At 36.7% G+C, this 25051-nt stretch overlaps 2 protein-coding genes across 3 annotated transcripts in view; both read left to right on the plus strand.

The window, feature by feature from the left end:
- prss16 (serine protease 16) overlaps nucleotides 1-3706 on the plus strand; it is a 36051-nt gene extending 32345 nt beyond the window's left edge. The window contains exon 9 of the mRNA XM_056474446.1: nucleotides 3349-3706. Coding sequence (XP_056330421.1) covers nucleotides 3349-3458 — 110 coding nt within the window. The 3' untranslated portion in view covers nucleotides 3459-3706. The remainder of the gene's footprint in view (nucleotides 1-3348) is intronic.
- A 4909-nt stretch (nucleotides 3707-8615) lies between these two features.
- serpine2 (serpin peptidase inhibitor, clade E (nexin, plasminogen activator inhibitor type 1), member 2) overlaps nucleotides 8616-25051 on the plus strand; it is a 34724-nt gene continuing 18288 nt past the window's right edge. For both annotated transcript variants that reach the window (XM_056474146.1, XM_056474147.1), the window contains exons 1-3: nucleotides 8616-8724; nucleotides 20842-21119; nucleotides 22317-22544. In XM_056474146.1, the coding sequence (XP_056330121.1) occupies nucleotides 20861-21119; nucleotides 22317-22544 (487 nt within the window). In that variant the 5' untranslated portion in view covers nucleotides 8616-8724; nucleotides 20842-20860. The remainder of the gene's footprint in view (nucleotides 8725-20841; nucleotides 21120-22316; nucleotides 22545-25051) is intronic.

The raw sequence follows: 25051 nt of genomic DNA on the forward strand, positions 1-25051 counted from the left end.
CCTAATTACACTAACTTGCCTAATTAATCTAGTTAAGCCATTAATCTTCCCTATACTGAACTATATAAAATAAATACACAGATGGCGTTCACTTCTTACCTGGTGTTTTAAACCAGTGGTTCTCAAACTGGGGGTCGCGACTCCTGCGGGGGTCGCAGAATAATTTCAAGGGGTTGCGAGAGTGATTTTAAAAATAGTGTAATTTTCAGTGATTATAATATATATTTGTCAGTATTACAAGTGAAAGCTAATATTTTCAGATTTTTAAAAAGATATTACTGATTAGTATTTTAAAAAAGTGAATGGAACATCAGAAATGGGCAGCGAATCACTCGCTTGTTATCAATACAGCATGCATCTGGATGTTCCGTCTACTTTGATTAAACATAAGGGCAAGACCCCATCAGACAAATGTGAGAAACGTCAGAAATATCAGGATTGATTCATAAAGTATTTAGGACATATTCAGGGAGAATGCATCTATGCAATTGAAACGCATCGCTCAGGAACAGTTTAAAACTGTTGTCATGTCAACTTGCTGCAGTAAACAAAGGCCATAGTGGCTTAGGTTGTGTTGGAAAGTGACCAAAATCCAATGTCGAGCCAACATCTTAAACCAATGTCATATTGACGTCAAATACTGACAATTATTCGTCAGGTATGGCAACTAAAATCCAATGTCTGATAGACGTCATAGTGGTAACGTCCACACAACCTCAAGCTGTGACGTCACTAGACATTTATTTGGTTGATTTTAGGTTGTGTTGGAAAGTGACCAAAATCCAACGTCGAGCCAACATCTTAAACCAACGTCATATTGACGTCAAATACTGACAATTATTCGTCAGGTATGGCAACTAAAATCCAAGGCCTGATAGACATCATAGTGGGAACGTCCACACAACCTCAAGCTGTAACGTCACTAGACATTGATATTTGGTTGATTTTAGGTTGGACATTCACGTTGGCCTGACATTGAGTTCTGAAGTCAAATCAATTTTCATTTCCAAACAAAATGTAACAACCCCACAGCGTTGGGCTACAACGTCAATCTCTGCAATCTACACAGTCTCAGGGTCAATGTGTGTAAAGATTTTGGACATCTTGGACATTTAATGCGATATACTTTTGCGATATACATATTTATATATATATATACATATTTATATATATATATATATATATATATATATATATATATATATATATATATATATATATATATATATATATATATATATATATATATATATATATATACATACATATATACATACATACATACATACATACATACATACATACATACATACATACATACATACATACATACATACATACATACATGCATACACTATATTGCAGTATAATTTCACCAGATGACTTAAATAGCTCTTTTTGCAAAGACTTTAGATTGATTGAGATGATTTTATGGGGAGTAAAATACAAATATATAGCTATGTAATTTACTGTATACATAAAATAAACAAAATACAGTCATAAATAACACAATTGAGCAAATATTCAAGTGAAATAAACAGTGATTATTTATGGCTTTCTGGGGAGGGTCTAACAATATTCGGTTACAGAAATTAACTAATCATATGTAAATTAACAATGGATAGTCTTCATCATATAAGTTGCTAAATAAAATGAATCTTTATTAAACGTCTTTATGCACTATTAAAATGCTTAAATAGTCACAGGCCTTAAAAACACATGCAGACAAACTTTCACTCTATTATGCTTAAATTCTGCAGAGTCTCCACAAATCTCATCTCATCTAAATCCCAACTCAACATTGCATGTCCGGCGATGTGACTATTGCGGGCGCACACATTGCGATATCAATGCTGAAACAATATATTGTGCTGCCCTAATATAAATTGTATAATTGTAGTGATTTTTAAAAAAAAGAATTTACATTGTAAACAATGATTTAGAGCAGTGTTTCTCAACCACGTTCCTGGAGGACCACCAGCACTGCATGTTTTGGATGTCTCTTTTGTCTGCACGTCACGTTTGATGTGGTAATTTCACAGTAGGAATACACACAGGTTTGAAGACTCGTTCTCGCCTCCTAGAGTGCAATTTGGCCAGATTTACATCTGCACTAAAATATCACGGTGAAAGTCATCATAGCTTGCGTAGAATAGACCCAGCTCCCGACCCAACTTTGAGAATAGATTAATGGCGATGTTTTTGCTATCGCCTGATAAGAATCTCGCGTTAGCACAGCACGTTGGCGCAGATAATGACCCGCCACTAATTAAAACACACCTGTACAAAACAAAAACAGTTGAATATAAAAATCCTCGAAACAGAACTAATAGTATTTACAGGTCCCGTGAAGTGCTTTGAAATGTAATTTTTTTAAATTTAATGTTTAACCACAACTAAAATATGATGAGGGGGTGGGACTTATAGTAGCTCCTCCCCTTTTTTTAAAAACAGCCAATAGCATTTTGTTTTTATCACAACTCTGCCAATGAGAGTGGTTGAGCTCAAGCGCATCAAATGAAAAGCAAATGAGAAAGGGGGCGGGGCATGTCAGGTTCTAGAGAGTATTTGATTGGTCAGAAGATTTGATGAGAAACTGATGATGTCAAAAAAATCATTGATTCATTTGGGCGTAAGTGACAAACTGCAAGCTTTACATGTTAATATAAAGTTTATATGTTCTAAGTGTGAATTTCATCACTGTTTTGTGGCAAACACACTTATAGACATCCATAAAACAAACAGAGTGATACTAACATCTATTATAATATCAATTTTAATTTTACGGGACCTTTAAACAGTATTTAGTATGTATAATATGCAGAGTAAATTAAAACAAACATAACAAACAAATAAAAAAACACAATTGCACGTTTGAAAGGGCGACACGGTGGCACAGTGGTTAGCACTTTCGCCTTACAGCAAGGAAGTCGCTGGTTCGAGGCCCGGCAGGGCTAGTTGGCATTTCTGGGCTAGTTTGCATGTTCTCCCCATGTTGGCGTGGGTTTCCTTCAGGTGCTCCGGTTTCCCCCACAGGGTTTTGATTAAGCTAAATTGGTTGTAGTGTATGTGTGTGAGTGCAGGAGTGTGTGGATGTATCCCAGTACTGGGTTGCAGCTGGAAGGGCATCCGCTGTGTAAAACATATGCTTGATAAGTTGGCGGTTCATTCCGCCATGGCGCCCCTGATTAATAAAGGGAATAAGCTGGGACTAAAATGAATGAATGAATGCATGTTTGAAACAAATAACATCTGGCTCCAATCTATCTGCTATCGATCAGGGCTCAACTTTAGTGCATTTGCCGTATTTACCTGTCTGATTCAACCGATTCTGTTTTTTCCCTCTAGGAACGGCTCATTGTGCTAACATGTACCCGGCCCGAGCCGAAGACCTTCCTCAGCTGGGTTTAGCACGCGACCGCATCTTCATCCTGCTCCAGAAGTGGCTGGCAGAGTGATTGACAGCTGCAGCAGCCAATCAGATACACAGGGGTGTTTATTGGGCAGTCATGTCATTCTGTCTGATGGTACTGAGGATTATCCACTTTGTCACAGATTTTTAAAAACAATCACGAATCCAAAATCAGTTTTGTATGTAATTTGTTTATAAAAATGAATGAATGAATGTTTTTTTTCTTGATGTAAATGACTTTGTATATTTTGCAACAGAGGTTTCTCAATAAAGGAAATTTAATGATGTCGAAAATATGACTTGTGATTGATTTCATAAGTTACAATTTTTTGTTGGTCGTTAAATGGCATAATAATAATAATAATCATAATAATAATAATATTCAATTCATCTTTATTTCTATAGTGCTTTACAATGTAGATTGTGTCAAAGCAGCTTAACATAGGAGTTCTAGTAAATTGAAACTGTGTCAGTCCAGTTTTTAAGAGTTGAAATTCAGTTTAGTTCAGTTTAATATATATTTAATTTTTTTTTTATAATGAAGCTATATACCAACCTCAAATGCTATGTAAATATACATATTAAAATGCAAACATCACCTTCCATAAAAATCCAAGCTGTATTAAAACATTTCAGCCTTTACATGATTAAATGATTTTGGCCCCAATTGCCTTTCATAAAATTTGATAAGTTGCATTTAAAGAATTTTGGCCCTGATCATCTTCCATAAAACACAAGACACACTGATATCTCAACAGAATGGAGTCTTTTCTGTAATGCAAGACCAGAATGTATGAGTTTAATTTACAGTGCATCCGGAAAGTATTCATAGCGCTTCACTTTTTTCACATGTTTTTATGTTACAGCCTTATTCCAAAATGGATTAATTTATTTCCTCTATATTCTACACACAATCCCCCATAATGACAAATGTGAAAAAAGAGTTTCTGAAATTGTTGCAAATTTATTAAAAATAAAAAAGCTGAAAAATCACATGTACATCAGTGTTCACAGCCTTTGCTCAATACTTTGTTGATGCTCCTTTGGCAGCAATTACAGCCTCAAGTCTGTTTGAATATGATGCCACAAGCTTGGCACACCTGTCTTTGGGAATTTTTGCCCATTCCTCTTTGCAGAACCTCTCAAGCTCTATCAGGTTGGATGGGAATGGTGTACAGCCACTTTCAGATCTCTCCAGAGATGTTCAATAGGATTTAGGTCTGGGCTCTGGCTGGGCCATTCAAGGACATTCGCTGAGTTGTTGTCTTTGGGTCATTGTCCTGCTGGAAGATGAACCGTTGCCCCAGTCTGAAGCAGGTTTTCATTCAGGATGTCTCTGTACATTGCTGCATTCATCTTTCCCTCTATCCTGACTAGTCTTCCAGTTCCTGCTGCTGAAAAACATCCCCTCAGCATGATGCTGCCACCACCATGCTTCACTGTAGGGATGGTATTAGCCTGGTGATGAGCGCTGCCTAGTTGTCTCGAAACGTAACGCCTGGCATTCATTCTAAAGAGTTCAATTTTAGTCTCATCAGACCAGAGCATTTTGTTTCTGATGGTCTGAGAGTCCTTTAGACGCCTTTTGGAAAATTCTAGGCAAGGAGTGGCTTCCGTCTGGCCACTCTGGCCTGATTGGTGGATCGCTGCACAGATGGTTGTCCTTCTATAAGGTTCTCCTCTTCTCACAGAAGAACGCTAGAGATCACACAGAGTGACCATCGGGTTATTGATCACCTCCCTGACTAAGGCCCTTCTCCCCCGATCTAGGAAGAGTCCTGGTGGTTCCAAACATCTTCCACTTACGGATAATGGGACCGCTGTGCTCATTGGAACTTTCAGAGCAGCAGAAATTTTTCTGTAACCTTCCCCAGCCTTGTGCCTCGAGCAAATCCTGTCTCGGACGTCTACAGACAATTCCTTTGTCTTCATGCTTGGTTTGTGCTTTGGCATGCACTGTCAACCCTGGGACCTTATATAGACAGGTGTATGCCTTTTCAAATCATGTTCAATCCACTGAATTTACCACAGGTGAACTCCAATGAAGCTGCTGAAACGTCTCAAGAATGATCAGTGGAAACAGAATGTACCTGAGCTCAGTTTAGAGCTTCACGGCCAAGGCTGTGAATACTGATGTACATGTGATTTTTCAGCTTTTTTATTTTTAATAATTTTGCAACAATTTCAAAAAACATTTTTTCACATTGTCATTGTGTATTGCGTGTAGAATTTTGAGGAAATCAATTAATTTAATCCATTTTGGAATAAGGCTGTAACATAATAAACATGTGGAAAAAGTGAAGCGCTATGAATACTTTCCGGATGCACTGTGTGTATATGTGTGTGTGCGTGTGTGTGTGTATGTATGTATGTATGTGTGTGTGTGTGTGTGTATATATATATATATATATATATATATATATATATATATATATATATATATATATATATATATATATATATATATATATATATATATATATATATATATATATATATATATATATAAATAAAAAAAAATATATATAAATATATATAATGTATTACATGCATTACTAAAACGTTCTTTGAAAGTACCAAAGGTATTCATGCATTCTATTTAGTATTATATTATGTTATAGAGTATTATATTATGATATTATGTTTCCAAGCTTTATGAACACACTCATGTGGTAAATAAGGTACTGTTAAACATTGTATAATCATGGTACTTTTTTGTTAGTCATACCTTCAGATTGAGGTTGCACAACAGTTGTGTCCTAATGTTAATGTTTTATTGCAGAAGCCTATAATTATGCACCACAATAATTATCATATTTGTTCGTGTGGGTGTCATTTCCTGTTTCCATGACAAAGGGTGTAATTAAAGAGACAGTTCATCCAAACGTGAACAGTTCCTCACCATTTACTCCCCCTTCAGTGGTTATAAAGTTTTATGAATTTCTTTCTGATGCTGAACACAAAACGAGATAATTTGATGAGGTTCTGAGAGAAAAACATTCAGGAACACAAAAAAAACACTATGAAAGTCAAAAACTGCTTCCAACAGTCTTAAGCCTATCTTCCTTTGTGTTATGCCGAGTTCAGACCGCATGATTTTAGCGCCGATTTTGACTCGCCGACAGGTTTTGAGAAAACGCCGACAAATGAAATCAGTATGACAATCACACAGTATGAACTATCGAAGGTGCGATCTGAGAGAATCGCCGATGCTTGTGAGATGTTTGGCGTGCTAAATATTTGGAGTTGTTGGCGATTCAAATCATGCCGTGTGAAATGAGTTTTGACCATAGACTGTAAAATATATAGATGTAGTATCCGTGACGTCACCCATAGGTTTCTGAAGAGCGCAAATGAAGCTACAAGTAGGCGCGGCCAACCGTCACCATTTTGTTCGCGCGTCATCACACCCATGGCGGGATACCAACAAGAGGAAAAGAGGCGGAGAGTGAGCGGAGCTACAGACACCTGCTGGCATTTAGCTTGGACCTGGTTTAGACAGACTTTACTTTGGGAGAACGCTTAATACTTTATTACCTGCAACTCGTTTGCGTTCTGACCACATGTGCTTGGCCGTACACTATATCAATAAAGTGTTTAGACTTTTATTAACACTGTTGTAACACAATGAGCCACTAAGCATTGTTTTTTTATGATGTTTCTCAACAGTCTGTGTTAGTAAATGCAAGACTATTGATGAAATCCAGACATAACACTGTATGACAACGCTTCAGATGACTTTTCTAGAGCCTACAGCTAATCAATCTGTCAGATTCTGGAGGGCATTACAGCTCTGAAGAACATTATAAATGATAAATGATCTTAAATAAAACAAATACATTTATAGAGATGGTATATAAGTATATAATTTTACTCACCTGGGAAACGGAGGCCACGTGAATGGTTTGTGAGCACAATTAAGTGCACACAGCATCCCATATCATCTGATAATTGTAGGAAATAATCCCAAAAGGCAGCTGACTGTGTAAAGAAACATTAACCACAAAAATGCGATGTATATGCCGAGTGCATCTGCTAATTAGCCGTAATCAGCTCAGGAGACGACACAGCGGGCAGTGAGACCTTGCTGTCACTCAAGTGGCCACGCCCTTAATTATGCAGACTTAATATAACTTGACAAAATGAAACGGATGAGTTATAAAAACATTCACCCCCCCTAACAGTTGTCATGAAGGTTAATCATGGCTATATGCACCAAAGCCATCTTTTGTACCAGGCTGTAAACATGTTTTTATAAGCTGTAAAAATGGCCAATTTCCCATTGCAGTCAGAAATGACCTGGACTTCCTGGAGCCAGCCCCCCAAGGTGAGTCGATGAATTGCAGTTTTGGTTACTTCCGTATTGGCTTCCCGAAGGAGAGCGGGAGGTTGCCGCTTGGTTTTGACTGAAAAATAACACCGCCAATCGCCCACAGCCAATGAAACAGCTGCATTTACTTTTGTGTGTGTGTGTGTGTGTGTGTGTGTGTGTGTGTACCTGCAGGCCAGCGGGAGGTTGAGGGAGAAGTTAAAAGCGTTCATTTTCAGTTTATTTGAACCCGAGAAATGGAGGAAAAACTAGTGGAGGTTTGACAGGAGCACCCGTGTCTGTTTGACGTTTCATACAGAAAGTTAAAAAAGAAAGTTGAGGAGAGATTGCTAATTGAGCAAATATGTACATTTTCTTTCCCATTAAAGGCTTCTTTCTCGTTATGTAGTTAATATCAAAAGATATACTACGTGTTTTTGGCTGTGAGACGTAGGTATGAAGTTGTCGGTAATTCTTCCTATTGTAAAGTCATGCAATGTGAAAGCCCCTGTCGCCGATCCATCTTGCAGTGTAAAAGCAGCGACAAAACGCTAGCCCAGATAGTCATGCAGTGTGAAAACATCTGTTACACGACTAATTTAAAAATCATGCTGTCTGAACTCTGCATTAAACAGAAGACGAAAAATCACCAAGTGGAGGTTGAGAAAAAATGACTGAATTTCATTTTTGGGTGAACTATCCCTTTAAATTTTCGCTGAGGGGAAACGCTGAAGGCTTGGCTCATGAATATTAACTACGTAGAGGCGTTCGGCAGCTGTCGCTCTTGCGTGGTTGGACGTCAGTCGAATGACGTCACGATCCTCTAATTAATATTTAAAACATTTTGTCGTTGAAGTATTCATGAGTAGGCGGAGTCCGGCGCTGTGGACAGAGAGAAATAAATAAACGGAGGCGCGGTAGTTTTTCGTGAGGAGGAACACGAACACTCGCGGAAGACAAGAGCTCTTCATCTCATATTAAGAAGTTGAAGTGCTTGGTACAGGTTAGTGGGGAATATTATATGATTGTTGCATCTTATTTGGTTACATATTGGCTGTTTGGTTTGTTTTAAATGCAAATGAGACATCTGTTAAGGCTGTTTTAATATCTACAGTACTTGTTTGTTATTATCGGAACTAAAGATACGACTAACACACGTGAGGATGACTTGTTTTTGGAGTTTTTTTTGACCCCCGCTGCTATTTGTACTCAGACTGAGTTTTAAAGCCTATAATTAAACACACTTGCTGAAGCTGCTAGCCTATAAAAGTGTACTGTGGTCATCGGAAAATAACGCTTTAAAGAAAACACGGTTTAACCGCTGTTTATAACTGAAGAGAGAAACTGTAACGTTATTATAACTGTAACGCATTAGCTGTTTTACAAGTTCATACAAGACGTATTCCTTCAAGGTGAATTAATCAGGCTTGTTTACCTATATTTTGTCTAACTGCAAGTTGGTCAAACTAGTTTTAAACACTAATGTAGTGGCTAATGTTATGCAGCTGACCACAGATCAGTTAAACTGTCATGAGACTCACTGTAGAGCATCAAATTATCAAATTAACTGATTCCTCGTTTAAATTAACATCAGACAAACTGAGATGCGTTTTTCCATCTTAAGACATGTTTTAGATGTTAAAACTCGTGTGTTTACGTTCAATGTTGGGGTAACGCCGCATTACAAGTAACGTGAGTAATATTAACTTTAATAAGTAACGAGGAAAGTAACGCATTACCCTTAAAAAATAAGTAAAAATCTTTGAGTTACTTTTTAATTTAATTTTTTTAGCTTTTAAGAAAATAAATTGCTGTGTTAAAATTAAAGTAGTCACTATGAATCACGCAGTCAATGAGAGAATGTGTTAATTATTTTGAAAGCATAGATGAAAAGGAAAAAGGGATTATAGTCTGTATATATGGCACATAGAGCTCTGGGGTCAGGAAGTTTTCAGAATATATATATATAATTATTTTTTATGTGTTTTTAAAGGTAAGGTTAAACAGTGTTAATTGCAGAGCTCCTCTATTAAAAAATAAGGAAAAAAAAAACAAGTTCTGAAAATATCAAGCCTCAGGTAGAAAAAAAGTAACGCAATTAGTTACTATTTTGGGGAGTAACTCAATATTGTAATGCACTACTTTCAAAATTAACTTTCCCCAACACTGTTTACGTTCAGGCAAAATTTTCTCAAAGTGACTTCCAATAATGTTTTTTAGAACATTCGACGTTAATAAATAGAGCATTCTATTATTCATAATGTTAATAAAACTTTTAAACAATATTGTCTTTAACTGATCTTTAATAACATTCTTAAAATGTTACCAAACACAATAGGTGTTTACATGTCATTCGTGGACCGTTTTCTGAAACATTTTTCTGTAATGTTCAATTAATTAGATTTGTTTTTACATTTATTTTTAATAACGGTTAAACTGTATATGTTTTGAGGACTTTAACTAACGTTCTGGCAAGGTTTTTTCAAAGTTACTTCCAATAATCTTTGTAAAACATTCAACGTTAATAAATAGAGCATTCTATTATTCATAATGTTATATATGTTCTCAGAAGGTTAACAAAAATAACAATATTTATACGTAATTCCTGCACTGTTTTCTGAAGCATTTTTGCTTGATATTTAATTCATTTTATGTTTTTACATCAATTTATAAAATTTAAATTATTTAAGATGTATATAAAGAAAGTTTCGTACTTAAACTGAATAATAGCATATCAATGGAACACATTTTTGTTAGCTTGGTTAAACTGTTTATGTTCAGAAGACTTTAGCTAATGTTCTGGCAAGGTTTTCTCAAAGTTACTTAATATAATGTTTATAGAAAATTCAACATTAATAAATGGAATGATCTGTTATTTACAATGTTAAAAGAACCTTTAAACAATGTTATCAAGGCTTCTCAAAAAGTTAAAACAAACACAATAGGTATTTATACGTCATTCGTGAACTGTTTTCTGAAACATTTTTGTTTAATTTTCACAATTACATTTTTTTACATTTTATTTTAAAATGAAAATGATTTGAGATAAGATGGATATAAAGAAAGTTTCTAACTTAAACTGAATATTAGCATATTAATGCTACACATTTTTGTTAGCTGGGTTAAACTCTGTTTATGTTCTGAGCTAACATTCTGGAAAGGTTTTCTCAAAGTTACTTCCAATAATGTTTATAGAACATTCGACATTAATAAATGGACCGTTTTGTTATTCATAATGTTAATAGAACATTGTTTAAATGTTAAATAACATTCTCAAAAGGTGCAATAAATGCACAATATTTATATGTTATTCTTGAACTGTTTTCTGAAATATTTCTGTTTAATATTTTCCATTAAAAATTTTTTTTTAACATTATTAAACTTTTATTTATGTTAGCCAAGTTACCATTTTAAGACAAACTTCAGTACTAAAACCTGTTTCATTAGCCTTGCAGTCATCAGTATTTGTTCTTTAAGCTTTGAAAAATGTAGTCTAAATTATTTCCTTGACTTCTGCACTTAAGGTTTCAGAATAATAAGTTGTCCACTGTATTTGTTTGTGTATTGTTATTGTAATCAGACCCAGAAAAACTGAAATGCATCAGACTATATTCACTTAGAATAGTAATGAAATACCAGTCTCTGCCTAATTTTGATATGGATGCATCCCTATAGGAAAGATTTGTTGATCAATATTTCACCCCCAAAAATAAATAAATAATGTAATAAAATAGAGGGTGGCGAGGTGGCTCAGTGTTTAGCACTGGCGCCTTAGAGCAAGAAGGTCACTGGTTCGAGTCCTGGCTGGGCCAGTTGGCATTTCTGTTTGGGGTTTGCATGTTCTCCCCGTGTTGGTGTGGGTTTCCTCCGGGTGCTCCGGTTTTTCTCCACAGTCCAAACACATGCAGTATAGGTGAATTGAAGAAGCTAAATTGGCAGTAGTAAGCTTGTGTGTATGGATGTTTTCCAGTACTGGGTTGCAGCTGGAAGGGAATTAGCTGTGTTAAACAAATGCTGGATAATTTGGCGGTTCATTCCGCTGTGACAGCCCCAGATGAACAAAGGGACTAAGCAGAAGGAGAATAAATGAATTAATTAATTAAATAAAAATTATAAGAAATAAAAGTAGTTTTAGCTGAAACACTGGTTCTTGGTAGTTCGTATAAAGACAAAACCAAATTAATATCTTCAAATGAATACCTGTGAAGTCTAAAATTAAATTAAATGAAAAATGAAACTAAATTATCATTCTGTGCAAGAAAATTAAAGTTATTTTCAACATTATCAAATTTAATTCACAGCCTCGTCAAATGCTTCTGCACATTCACTTCAGCTTTAAGACTCCGTTTTAACACTCTGGCTGTGTTTGAAGTGTTCATGAAGGATTGTTTGTTTAGACTTTTTTTAAATATGCAGTTTAATGGTCCTAATATTTGTAAGGACTGATAGCTGTGTCATACACTCATGATTTATTACAACATAAATGCAGCATGTCCACAAGTTACTTATATTATACAGTGTCAGTTTAATCAGTTTTAAGTTGCTTGTTTTTGTTTGTGAATTAACCATTAAATAATCACCAGTCCTAGATTTAGGCTGGCTGTCTTGATCATTCACACACATACATTCAGGCACACACACATACTAGCCTTAATCAAATGAATTCCTGAGCCGCATGGCTGTGTGACGGGACACAAAATAGCTCAGGAGAGTAAGCGAGAGAGAGCAAGAACTAGAGACAGAGTGTGTGTGTGGGAGTATGTGTACTTGCATAACCTATTTTTGAGTGCAAATGTTTACCCTAAAGTAGGGGTGTAACATCACGGTTGATCCGTAATTCATATGGATCACAACCCACGGTTCAAAACACATGCAACCCACGGATTAAAACATTTGTTTTTCAACTTGTAGATTCATCCTAAATTTGTAACAATCACCGAGAGATCGCCTCTTGCATCCTTCAAATCACATGTTTGAAAGCATTTAGGCTTTCCTGTAAAATATAATGATGACTGATGAAGAAGTTGTGGTGGGTTATGCGGGATCTGGTGGGTTTCTTAGGTTATTAAAGGTGTTTTCTGTCACTACTTGTTTAGCCTGCATTAATGCATTCAGTGTAAGCTGCACGATTAATCAGTAAAAGATTGGGATCTCAACACTCACGCAACATAAATTCTAAATGATGGTGATTTTGCATATGTTTATTAATCGTTCGAATTGCTGCATTCATATCTCAAAATCAAGAGATTCAGTCTTTAGTCTTTTGAGTTAGTTATGAAGTTACAGTCAATTAACACAGAAGTACTGGGATAACAGTTTAGATAAGACCACTAATTTTTATGGTAAAGATTAAAATCACAGTGAAATGCATTTAACTTGATGCTCCAAGATGAAAGTTGTAGGCGGCAATTACATTATTTAACCAATAGGTGGCCACAACCAGCCATCAAAAAATGCCACTGAATAATTCTTCAAAAATGATCCATCTAGCAATGAAACATGAAGTTTTATGAGTGAATAATTGAATCATTTATTGAAAATGAGACTAAAAATAATGATGGTTTGTTGTACAAATTATAAAGTTAGGTTTCTACATTTAGCGATATCAGCAACAGTAGTAGTAACTAGCACTGTGGGATTTTGGGAAATATCTAATTGTGATTTTTATTTTTATTTTTTGACAGATATTGCGATTTGATTTGTGATTTAATTTTGTAGTCAAGCTTCAGGTCAATAATCTGTGCGCTGTGGCAATAATTCTGCGAAGCTTTTAAAAATTGCCTATTTTTGTTTGGTGTCTGTGACTTTGAAGCCAAAATATTCCCATATTACTGATGTCCTGTTTTTCTTTGATATTCATTTGTTTATTAATGCTTCTGAAGACGATTATCCCAATTGTTTGTGTTTTCCTGTTTGTTTGTTTGTTTGTTTTTTATTGTGGGGTTTCCGCATAGTTTGGTTGCGCAATTCTGATTGGGCAGAACGAAAGTGTGCTCACTCAATTGGCTAGTGAGACTATCACACACAGACGGCAGTCACGCATTTGCTCTGGGTCGTCGAAATTAAATTATACATATATATTTTTGCGATTCGGTTCGATTAATCACACAGCCCTAGTAGTAACAGTGAATCTATCACAGCACTGAATATTTTACAATTTATTTTTATTCATCTGATTATTTCTTCATTTTATTTTTAATTAAATTACAGCTAAGTTCTGTTTGTTAAAACCAAAAGTGTCTTGCAGTGCTGTTTCTGTTATTAATGGAAAGCAAATTACATTAGTATTCTGATCATTTGACTGATCAGAAAAATGCTCTGATCTGTGACTAAAAAAACCATAATGTGATCGAACTGTGAGATTTGTGATGCTTTACACCACTACCCAAACGTGAGTAGAAGCTTCCAGATTCTACTAAAAGCCTTTATTTAAGGATGTGGCAGAAAAATGAAGAGCAGAAAGTCTTTTTGTAACTGTAATAAATGTAAACTGTCTACTTATAAAAACAGATTGCTCCATTTAATGTCCCCGTTTAGATAGCTAAACGTGTGTGTGTGAGAGAGAGAGAGAGAGAGAGAGAGAGAGAGAGAGAAAGAAAGAGAGTTTGTGAGAGAGTGCATATATGTTCATATGCATCCATGTGTGTGTGTGTGTGAGTGAGAGAGAGAGGATGTTGTGTGCAGATTCAGGAGTCTACAGGATTGAGGAAATGTGTGTTGCCTGGAGCTGTTGGTTCCTCGAGAAAGGCTTGTGTGTGTGTGTGTGTGTGTGTGTGTGTGTGTGTGTGTGTGTGAAAGAAATAAAAAAAAGTCTCAGGGAAAACTTTGTGCTGTGAAGAATACTGATGAGTCTGAGCTCTCTGACAGCAGCAGGTGTTTGTGTTGTGCTTGTATTATAAGAAAGAGCCTCAGGTGAGACGTCTGGACAGGTCTGAACCTGGAGCTACTGCACCTTCATTTCACTGGCATCTATTATGATTCCAACTGAAGGATTTTCCTGTGTCTGGCTTAAAATCAACCTTAAAGTTTTGCTTGTGTGTTTTATTTTTTGTTTAAAAAAGATTTTTATTTTCTCTCAGCACCAAACAGAATTGCAATAACGCCATATTCAAACATTTGAAAGCATGTACAATTTAAAAGCAATAGCACAATCGCAGAATAGTTTTACAGGCTTCTTTTAGTGTATATACAGTGAAAATGTGTTGCGCCTTAATGATTTGATAAATGAATGATACTTTTTTTGCATGTTTGTCATATTTTAATGTTTCAGATCATCAAATAACTTAAAATATTAGTCAAAGATAACCAGAGTAAGCACATCATGCCGTTTTTAAAATAAGGATTTTATTATAAGGGGAAAACAAAGAGTCTTGAGTTATTTCTGTAGCCACATCCAGGCCTGATTACTGCCACACCTGTTCTCTATCAAGAAATCATCTAAATAGGACTAAAGTGAAGTAGACCAAAAGAGCCTCAAATGCTAGACGTCATGTCGAGATCCAAAGAAATTCAGCAACAAATTTGCAAGTGAGAAGGAAATAAACTGAGATCTATCAGACTGGAAAAGTTGTAATGTCATTTCTAATGCTTTGGGACTGCAGTGAACCACAGTGAGAGCCATTACAAATGACAGAAATATAGAACAGCGGAGAACCTTCCCAGGAGTGGCTGTCCGATCAATATTACCCCAAGAGCACAACAACAACTCATACAAGAGGTCACAAGAGACCCAACTACAACATCCAAGGAACTGCAGGCCCCATTTGTCTCATTTAAGGAGTGTTCATGACTCCACCATAAGAAAGAGACTGGACAAAAATGGTTCCATGATGATATCCACTGCTGAGCGAAAATAACATTAAAACACTTCTCAGTTTGTCAGAAAAGATCTTTATGACCCCCAAGACTTTTTGGAAGCTGTGTCCCATTGTATGTGGCTTCAAAATAATAACCGTAAAATGTGGTGGTGGTGGTAGTAGCGTGATCAGGGGCTGTTTTGCTGCTTTAGGACCTGGAAGACTTGCTGTGATAAATGGAACCATGAACTGTGCTGTGTACCAAAATATCCTAAAGAAGAATGTCTGGCTATCTGATAGTGACATCATACTGAAGCAAACTTGGGTTCTGCAGCAGGACATTGATCCAGAACACACCAGCAAGTTCAGTTCTGAATAACTGAAAATAAACTGAAATGAAGACTTTGGAGTGGCCTAGTCAAAGTCCTGATCTGAGTCCAATTGAGACGCAGTGGCATGAACTTTTAAAGACCCTAAAGTTCCTGCTCGAAAACCCAACAATGTCGCTGAATTACAACAATTCTGTGAAGATGAGTGGGCCACAATTCCTCCACAGGGCTGTAACAGACTCGTTACAAGCTGATTTCAGTTGTTGCCGCTAAGGGTGACCCAGCCAGTTGTTAGGTTTAAGGGGCAAATACTTTTTCACACAGCAGGGCTATATAGTTTTGTATTTTTTATTTTTTGCAATAAATAACTTTGTATTTTATGTCCTTATTTATTATTATTATTATTATTATTATTATTATTATTCTGATTTGTTTATGTATTTGTTTTAACTTAATTTTTATACATTTATTTTCTTATTTTTTAATTTAATTACAACTTATTTATTAATTTTCCTTCGGCTTAGTCCCTTATTTATCAGGGGTCGCCACAGCGGAATGAACCGCCAACTTATCCATCATATATTTTACCTAGCGGATGCCGTTCCAGCTGCAACACAGCACTGGGAAACACCCATACGCTCTCGCATTCACACATAAACTACGGCCAATTTAGCTTACCCAAATCACCTATAGCGCATGTGTTTGGTCTGTGGGGGAAACTAAAGGACCCGGAGGAAACCCACGCCAACATAGGTAGAACATGCTAACTCCACAGAGAAACGCCGACTGGCTCAGCCAGGGCTTGAACCACGACCTTCTTCCTGTGAGGCTAACCACTGAGCCACCATGCTGCCCTAATTACAGCTTAATTTAGTTTTATTACATTTATCATAATTTTTCATGTGGAGTCAGGATTCAAATTATATGAATGATGGATATTAATTTATTAATCAATGTATATTTCTGATATATGTTTGCACTAAAACGTTCAAAAAATATGTTTAGGGAAAAAATTACTCACTATTTACATTTAGTCATTTAGAAGACACATTTTGTCCAGAGCGACTTACAAATGAGGACAAGGAAGCAATTTACACAACTATAAGAGCAACAGTGAACGAGTGCTATAGGCAAGTTTCAGGTGTGTAAAGTCTAAGAAGCAAAGCATTAGTAATGTTTTTTTTTTTTTGAGAGAGTACAGTTAGTGGTATAGCCAGAGAGGCAGTTACAGATTAGGAAGGAAAGTGGAGACTAAATAGTTGAGTTTTTAGTCGTTTCTTGAAGACAGCAAGTGACTCTGCCGTTCTGATGTAGTTAGGGAGTTCATTCCACCAACTGGGCAGATTGAATGTGAGAGTTCGGGAAAGCGATTTCTTCCCTCTTAGGGATGGAACCACGAGGCGACGTTCATTCACAGAACGCAAGTTTCTGGAGGACCCATAAATCTGCAGAAGTGAGAGCAGATAAGAAGGAGCAAAGCCAGAGGTCACTTTGTAAGCAAACATCAGAGGTTTGAATTTGATGCGAGCAGCAACTGGCAGCCAGTGCAAACGGGTGAGTAGCGGAGTGACATGTGCTCTTTTGGGTTCATCAAAGACCACTCGTGCTGCTGCGTTCTGAAGCAGCTGAAGAGGTTTGATAGAGTTAGCTGGAAGCCCGGCTAGTAGAGAGTTGCAATAGTCCAGTTTGCCGAGAACAAGAGCTTGAACAATAAGTTGAGCTGCATGTTCAGATAGGAAGGGTCGGACCTTTCTGATGTTATAGAGTGCGAATCTGCAAGATCGAGCAGTTCTAGAAATGTGCTCAGAGAAGTTTAGTTGGTCATCAATCGTTACTCCAAGGCTTTTTACCATTTTGGATGCAGTAATGGTTGCCCCATCCATCTGGATTGAAAAGTTTATGGTGTAGAGTCGGGTTATTTACTTTCTTTACTCTATTTACCGTTTACTCTCGCTCAAATGCTTCTAAACCTTATTTTGTTTCTTTTTTCTGTTGAACACAAAATAAGATATTTTGAACAAATCTTAAAACCTGTAACCATTGCTTTTCATAGTAGGGAAAACAAATACTACGGAAACCAATGTTTACAGGTTTCCAACATTTTTCAAAATATCTTCTTTTGTGTTCAACAGAAAAAAAACCTCAAACAGCTTTGAAACAAGTAAAGGGTGAATAAATGATGAGAGAATCATTATTTTTGGGTGAACTATACCTGGCGACGTGGTGGCGCAGTGGGTAGCACAATCGCCTCACAGCAAGAAGGTCACTGTTCGAGCCTCGGCTGGGTCAGTTACCATTTCCGTGTGGATTTTTCATGTTCTCCCCGTGTTCGTGTGGGTTTCCTCCGGGTGCTCCGGTGTCCCCCACAAGTCCAAAGACATGCGCTATAGGTGAACTGGGTAGGCTAAATTGTCCGTAGTGTATGTGTATGAATGAGTGTGTATGGGTGTTTCCCAGTTATGGGTTGCGGCTGAAATGGCATCCTCTGCGTAAAACATATGCTGGATAAGTTTGCAGTTCATTCCGCTGTGGCGACTCCTAATTAATAAAGGGATTAAGCCAAAAAGAGATTGAATGAAAGAACTATACCTTTAATCCTATGTGTATTGTTCAAATTGACCACTGTTTCGTTATATTGGTGGCTGTTTTTGCCCCATTGATTTCCATTATAATTACATTCATTGACTGTAAAACCATGACACCATGATTTTTTTACTTCATGGGACGAGGACAAATGTGTTATTTTTACCAGGGGCGTAGCGGACATTTTAAAAGTGGGGGGGGGGCGGCTATATGAGATCATACGTTCATATAATTATTAATCACCTGTTTCTAAATGGTCTGTCAATAAAAGTGAGGGGGACGGATCCCCCCCGTCCCCCCCGGTTGCTACGCCTCTGATTTTTACTGTTGATCATCAGTTGGCACTATTAACCCTTTAGGTAGGCCTGTGCAAATACATTTCTCACATTTATATAGAGTGAAACGGCAGATTATGGTGTGTGTGTGTGTGTGCATAAATACACTTAGGGTGTACTCACACTATGTACAGTTGCCTTGAACCGTGCCGAAGCACACTTGTCCCCCCTCTCTTCTGCCCTGCATCCTGCACTCACATTGCATCCGAACCGGAGCACACTTATGTCATCGATGATGCGCTGGTCAGTTTAACAGAAGAGAATCTCTCTCGCTCAGCACAGTGGAGATTTCTTCAGTTATATCATTTTAGCAGTGGTGGAAAGAGTACCGAAAAACAACATACTCAAGTAAAAGTACCATTACTTGCCTAAAAATGTAGTGCAGTAAACTAAAAGTATCTGTTGTAAATTATTAAAGTATGAGTAAAAAGTAGCCCTTTCAAAAGTACTCAAGAGAAATGAGTAGTGAGTATTACGATGTTAAAAGCTGATGCATTTACATGTCATTTGTGGATGTGTGTAAACGTAACATTCTGTAGTGCATTTAGTTATAGCCCAACAGACACACAACATCATAAGACATTAATATTAGGTTAGATTTAGGTTGTGATGTCAGGTCACCAAAATTCAACGTCTAGCCAGCGTCTCAGGACAACGTTATTTTAATGTCCAATAACGATGGTGATATTTGGTCGATTTTTAGGTTGTTAGAAAGTTATGAAAATCCAACGTCGAGCCAACATCTTAAACTATATCATATTGACGTCAAATACCGACGTTTATTCATCAGATGTGGCAACCAAACTCCAACGTCTGATAGACGTCATAGTGGTATTGTCCACAAAATGTCAAGCTGTAACATCATTAGGCGTCGATATTTGGTTGGTTTTAGGTTGGATGTTGGACATTGATGTCAGTCTGACGTTGGGTTCTGATGTCAACCCGATTTTCATTTCTCAACAAAATGCTACGTCCCCATAACGTTAGGGACAACGTCAATCTGACGTCATGTTGATGTCCTGTGCCTGCTGGGTGTTTAAGACCATTTCGGTCATCATACAGTAAACATCCGTGATCTTCTCATCAGTGACCTGCATCTAAACAGTCTCTGGGTCAATCGTGTAAAGATTTTGGACATCTTCTTGGACACTTTAAATGCTTCCAAACAGTTTGCTGCAATTATAAATCGCCCATGTCCTGAGGTTGTTCATTATGAGGTGATTTACCTTCTATGTGTGATTTGATTGGAATCACAGGACTGATTTTTCTAATCCCCATAGACAGGAAAAAATAAAGTAGTGACTACAGGTTTAAGGAAAGTAGTGGAGTAAAAGTACAGATACAACACTAAAAATGTACTCAAGGGAAAGTAAAAGTACAGATTTTTAAAACTACTCAGTAAATTACAATTCCTGAGAAAAAGTACTCAGTAATTTGAGTATTTGTAATTAGTAACTTTACACCACTGCATTTGAGTTGGTTGATATGCATTGACACAGTCAAATATTTCGCCGAACAGATCAGGCATTTTTGACGCTCTTAAATATTCATAAAGTCCTCGTGCTACAGGGATTAGGAGGTTTGCTGAAGGTGCAGCTGATGTGCAGTGAGGGGTTTGCGTCTTTAATAATCTTTGACCGTTTGCGTTCATTGAACAGTAAGAATGATTAATTCAAATGAAACAGTTCCTTAAAAGTCACGTCTCATCTTAAGTTGCGGGCTCAAGCGCACTTTGAACTTGCACTACAAGCGTACCGCGCCATAGCCCAAGTAAACCGCTCTCTGGCACACCTCTTCCAACTGGGCCAGCACCGGCTAACTGAATTGCGACTGAGCCTGATTTAGAGCACTCACACTTCTCAAACGAACCAGGAATCGTGCCTTGGCACGGTTGGGATAGCATTGTGTGAGTGTGCCCTTACTATGTTTACTATTTTCTGAGAGCTGAGGGGATTATTTACATTTTCACAGACATATCAAGATAAGTGTGCAAAGCTGGATTAAAAAACAGCACACAAGGGTTAAATTTGCTATATAACTGAAGTAATCTTAAAACTTGTGTGTGTTTGTTGTCCAGGTGGCGTGTCCTCATCATCATGTGTGTGCTGTTTCGCTGTGGTGTCCTGCTGTTTCTGCTGTGTTCTGTGAGTGTCTCCCAGTCTCAGTCTTCATCATATGGAGCGCGGGGTTCAGATCTGGGTCTGCAGGTGTTTATGCGAGTGCTCCAGGATCGAGCACAGGAGAATGTGCTGCTGTCTCCCCACGGCGTGGCCTCGGTGTTGGGGATGCTGCTCCCGGGTGCCCATGGGAACACACGCAGACAGCTGCTCAACGGGCTCAAATACAAGAAGAACGGTAAATTAATACACTTCTGCTGATGACATGAAGGGAAACCTTTTGGGCAGTGTTGCTTGACTGAGAATAGATATCAAAATTGTACCTGTGGCTGGCTCAGTGGCTCAGTGGGTAGCACTGTCGCCTCACAGCAAGTTTGAATCCAAGCTGGGCCAGTTGGCATTTCTGTGTGGAGTTTGCATGTTCTCTCCGTGTTGGCGTGGGTTTCCTCCAGGTGCTCCGGTTTCTCTCACAGTCCAAACACATGTGCTATAGGTGAATTGGATACACTAAATGTAAATGTAAAAATGGTTAAAGTTGGTATGAAATCAAACTTTACTGTTTATTTTGTGTGCTGACAGATTTTTGTCTGTCAGACAGTAATATGAGCAGTCAAATATAATTTAGCTTAAAATTAAATGCTTCATTAAATTACACAAGTCAAGGCTCAAATATAGCACAAAATTAGCATAAAAATAATTAACAACAGTATATACACTCACTGGCCACTTTTTTTTTAGGTACACCTGTCCAATTGCTCGTTTATGCAAATTTCTTATCAGCCAATCACATGGCAGCAGCTCAATGCATTTAGGCATGTAGACATGGTCAAGATGATCTGCTGCAGTTCAAAACGAGCATCAGAATGGGGAAGAAAGGGGATTTAAGTGACTTTGAATGTGGCATGGTTGTTGGTGCCAGATGGGCTGATCTGAGTATTTCAGAAACTGCTGATCTACTGGGATTTTCATGCACAACCATCTCTAGGATTTGCAGAGAATGGTCTGAAAAAGAGAAAATATCCAGTGAACGGCAGTTATGTGGGCGCAAATGCAGCAACTGCGTGATGCCATCATGTCAATATGGAGGAATATTTCCAGTACCTTGTTGAATCTATGCCACGAAGGATTAAGGCAGTTCTGAAGATAAAAGGGGGTCCAACCCAGTACTAGTAAGGTGTACCTAATAAAGATTCCGGTGAGTGTATAATTTTTGATGTTCAATATTTAGTTTCACATCACATTAAAGAAAAGGGTTATTTATAATCTTTAAAAAAAAAATTCTATCTGTTTGTGGCATGAAGTAGCCATTAAAGCTGATATGGAAACTCTCTTTCTATTGGAAATAACCTCTGAATAATAACTCAAGGATAAGTCGAGGACCAACATTTATTTTCACATGTTATACATCTAATTATTTTTATTTTTCTTCTGTCAGGTCCATATAAGATGTTGCGGAAGCTTCATAAGTCTTTAACGACAAAATCTAATGCCGATATTGTGACCATCGCCAACGCTTTGTTTCCTAATGAGGGATTCTGCATGAAGGAGGACTTCCTGTCTGCCAACAGAGAGAACTTCCTGTGTGAGAGTCACGGTGTGGACTATAGTGACCCGGAGACAGCCGCACAGTCCATCAACGACTGGGTGAAGAGCAGCACTAAAGGTTCATTCATTCATTCACTCATTCATCCACTCACTCACTCATTCATTCATTAACTCATTATGTCCTTTACTCATTCATTTATTTATTCATTCGTTCATTTAATAATTCATTCATTCAATAACTCATTCACTCACTCAATTCATTCATTCATGCATGCATTCATTCAAAAACTCATTATTTCCTTTGCTCACTCACTCATTCCTCACTCAATGAATAACTCACTCGTTCATTATTTCAATAACTCATTCATTCACTTACTCACTCCTTAATTAATTTACTCACTCCTTCATTTCCTCACTCATTTGTTAATTAATTTGCTCATATATTCACTCATTCAATCAATCAATCACTCACACATTCATTAATTCATTCACTTAACCATTCATTAATTTATTCACTAACTCATTCATTAATTCACTCACAAATTCATTCTCATTCACTTATTCATTAAATCAATCATTCAATGAATTCATTTAATCAATCACTCATTCATTCAATCACTCATTCATTCAATCAATCACTCATTAATTCACTCATTTATAAATTTATCCACCCACTCCCTCATTTCCTCACTTGTTAATTTATTCAATCACTCATTCATTTACTAATTCATTCAATCAGTCAATCAATCAATCAATCAATCAATCAATCGACCAACTACTCACCCATTCATTGATTCATTCACTCACTCACTCATTCACTTACTCATTCAATAATTGATTCTCTCACTCCCTCATTCCTGCACTCATTTAATTCATTCTGTTACTCAACTCATCCATTCACTGAAGTCATTTATTCATTTATTTATTCATTTATTAATTTACTCATTAATTCTCCCATTCCCTCACACATGCGTTAATTCACTCACTCACTCATCCACTCACTCAGTCATTTATTCACTTGTCATTAATTCATTTACTCACTTACTCATTCAATAATTCATTCACTCACTTCTTCATTCCTGCACTCATTTCATTCATTCGGTCACTCAACTCATCCATTCACTCGTTAAGTCATTTATTCACTCATTATTCATTTAATGACTCATCCATTCACTCATTTGTTGATTCAATCACTTATACATTAATTCACTCATTCATTAATTTACTCATTAATTCTCCCATTCCCTCACACATTCTTTAATTCACTCACTCACTCATCCACTCACTCAGTCATTTATTCACTTGTCATTAATTCATTTACTCACTCACTCATTCAATAATTCATTCACTCACTTCTTCATTCCTGCACTCATTTCATTCATTCGGTCACTCAACTCATCCATTCACTCGTTAAGTCATTTATTCACTCATTAATTCATTCAATGACTCATCCGTTCACTCATTTATCGATTCAATCAGTCATTCATTAATTAATTAATTTACTCCTTAATTAATTCTCTCATTCCCTCACTCATTCGTTAATTCATTCACTCACTCACTTATCCACTCACTTAGTCATTTATTAACTTGCTCATTAATTCATTCAATCACTCACTGATTCACTTACTCATTCAATAATTGATTCACACACCCTCATTCCTGCTCTCATTTAATTCATTCTGTCACTCAACTCATCCACTCACTTATTTCGTCATTTATTCACTCATTAATTAGTTCAATGACTCATCAATTCACTCATTCATCGATTCAAGCAGCCATTCATTCATTTATTTACTCAATTCACTCATTCCCTCACTCTTTCTTTAATTCATCCACTCACTTAGTCATTTATTCAATTGCTCATTAGTTCATTCAATCACTCACTTATTCGCTTACTCATTCAATAATTGATTCACTCACTCCCTCATTCCTGCACTCATTTAATTCATTCTGTCACTCAACTCATCCATTCACTTAAGTCATTTATTCACTCATTAATTCATTCAATGACTCATCCGTTCACTCATTTATCGATTCAATCAGCCGTTCATTAATTCACTCATTTATTCACTTACTCAATAATTCACTCATTTTCTAACTCATTCGTTAATTCATTCACTCACTCATCCAGTTAATCCTTTATTCACTTGCTGATTTATTCATTCATTCATTCACCCATTCATTTACTAATTTAAACAGATATTTACAATGCAGAAGCAATGTTTAAAATATAAATATATAAATGTTATATAAATAGATGCACAAAGTAGAGTTATATCTAAGTAATGTAGTTGGCAGTTACGGTATACAATACAAACTGGGTTTCAATAATTAAATGGCAACATGGCACAATAAAGAACAGCTGACAATATGTTGTAAATATTTAATTTCATATGATGTCAAACATTAACAGAACTATTATTATTTATCAGCCTTTTTTTATCATTGCAAATCTTAAATTGCAGTGACCGCATCTAATGTAATGTGTATTTTGACCTCCATTGACCTTTTATTTTTATTTTTAAAATAGAACAACACCTCTATTTTGACTCCATGTTAATTGTGCCACTGAATGATAATATTGCTATTACATAAAGATGCACTCTTCTATTATACATAAGCTGC

This window comes from Danio aesculapii, chromosome 15, assembly GCF_903798145.1.
Source record: "Danio aesculapii chromosome 15, fDanAes4.1, whole genome shotgun sequence".
Taxonomy (NCBI): domain Eukaryota; kingdom Metazoa; phylum Chordata; class Actinopteri; order Cypriniformes; family Danionidae; genus Danio; species Danio aesculapii.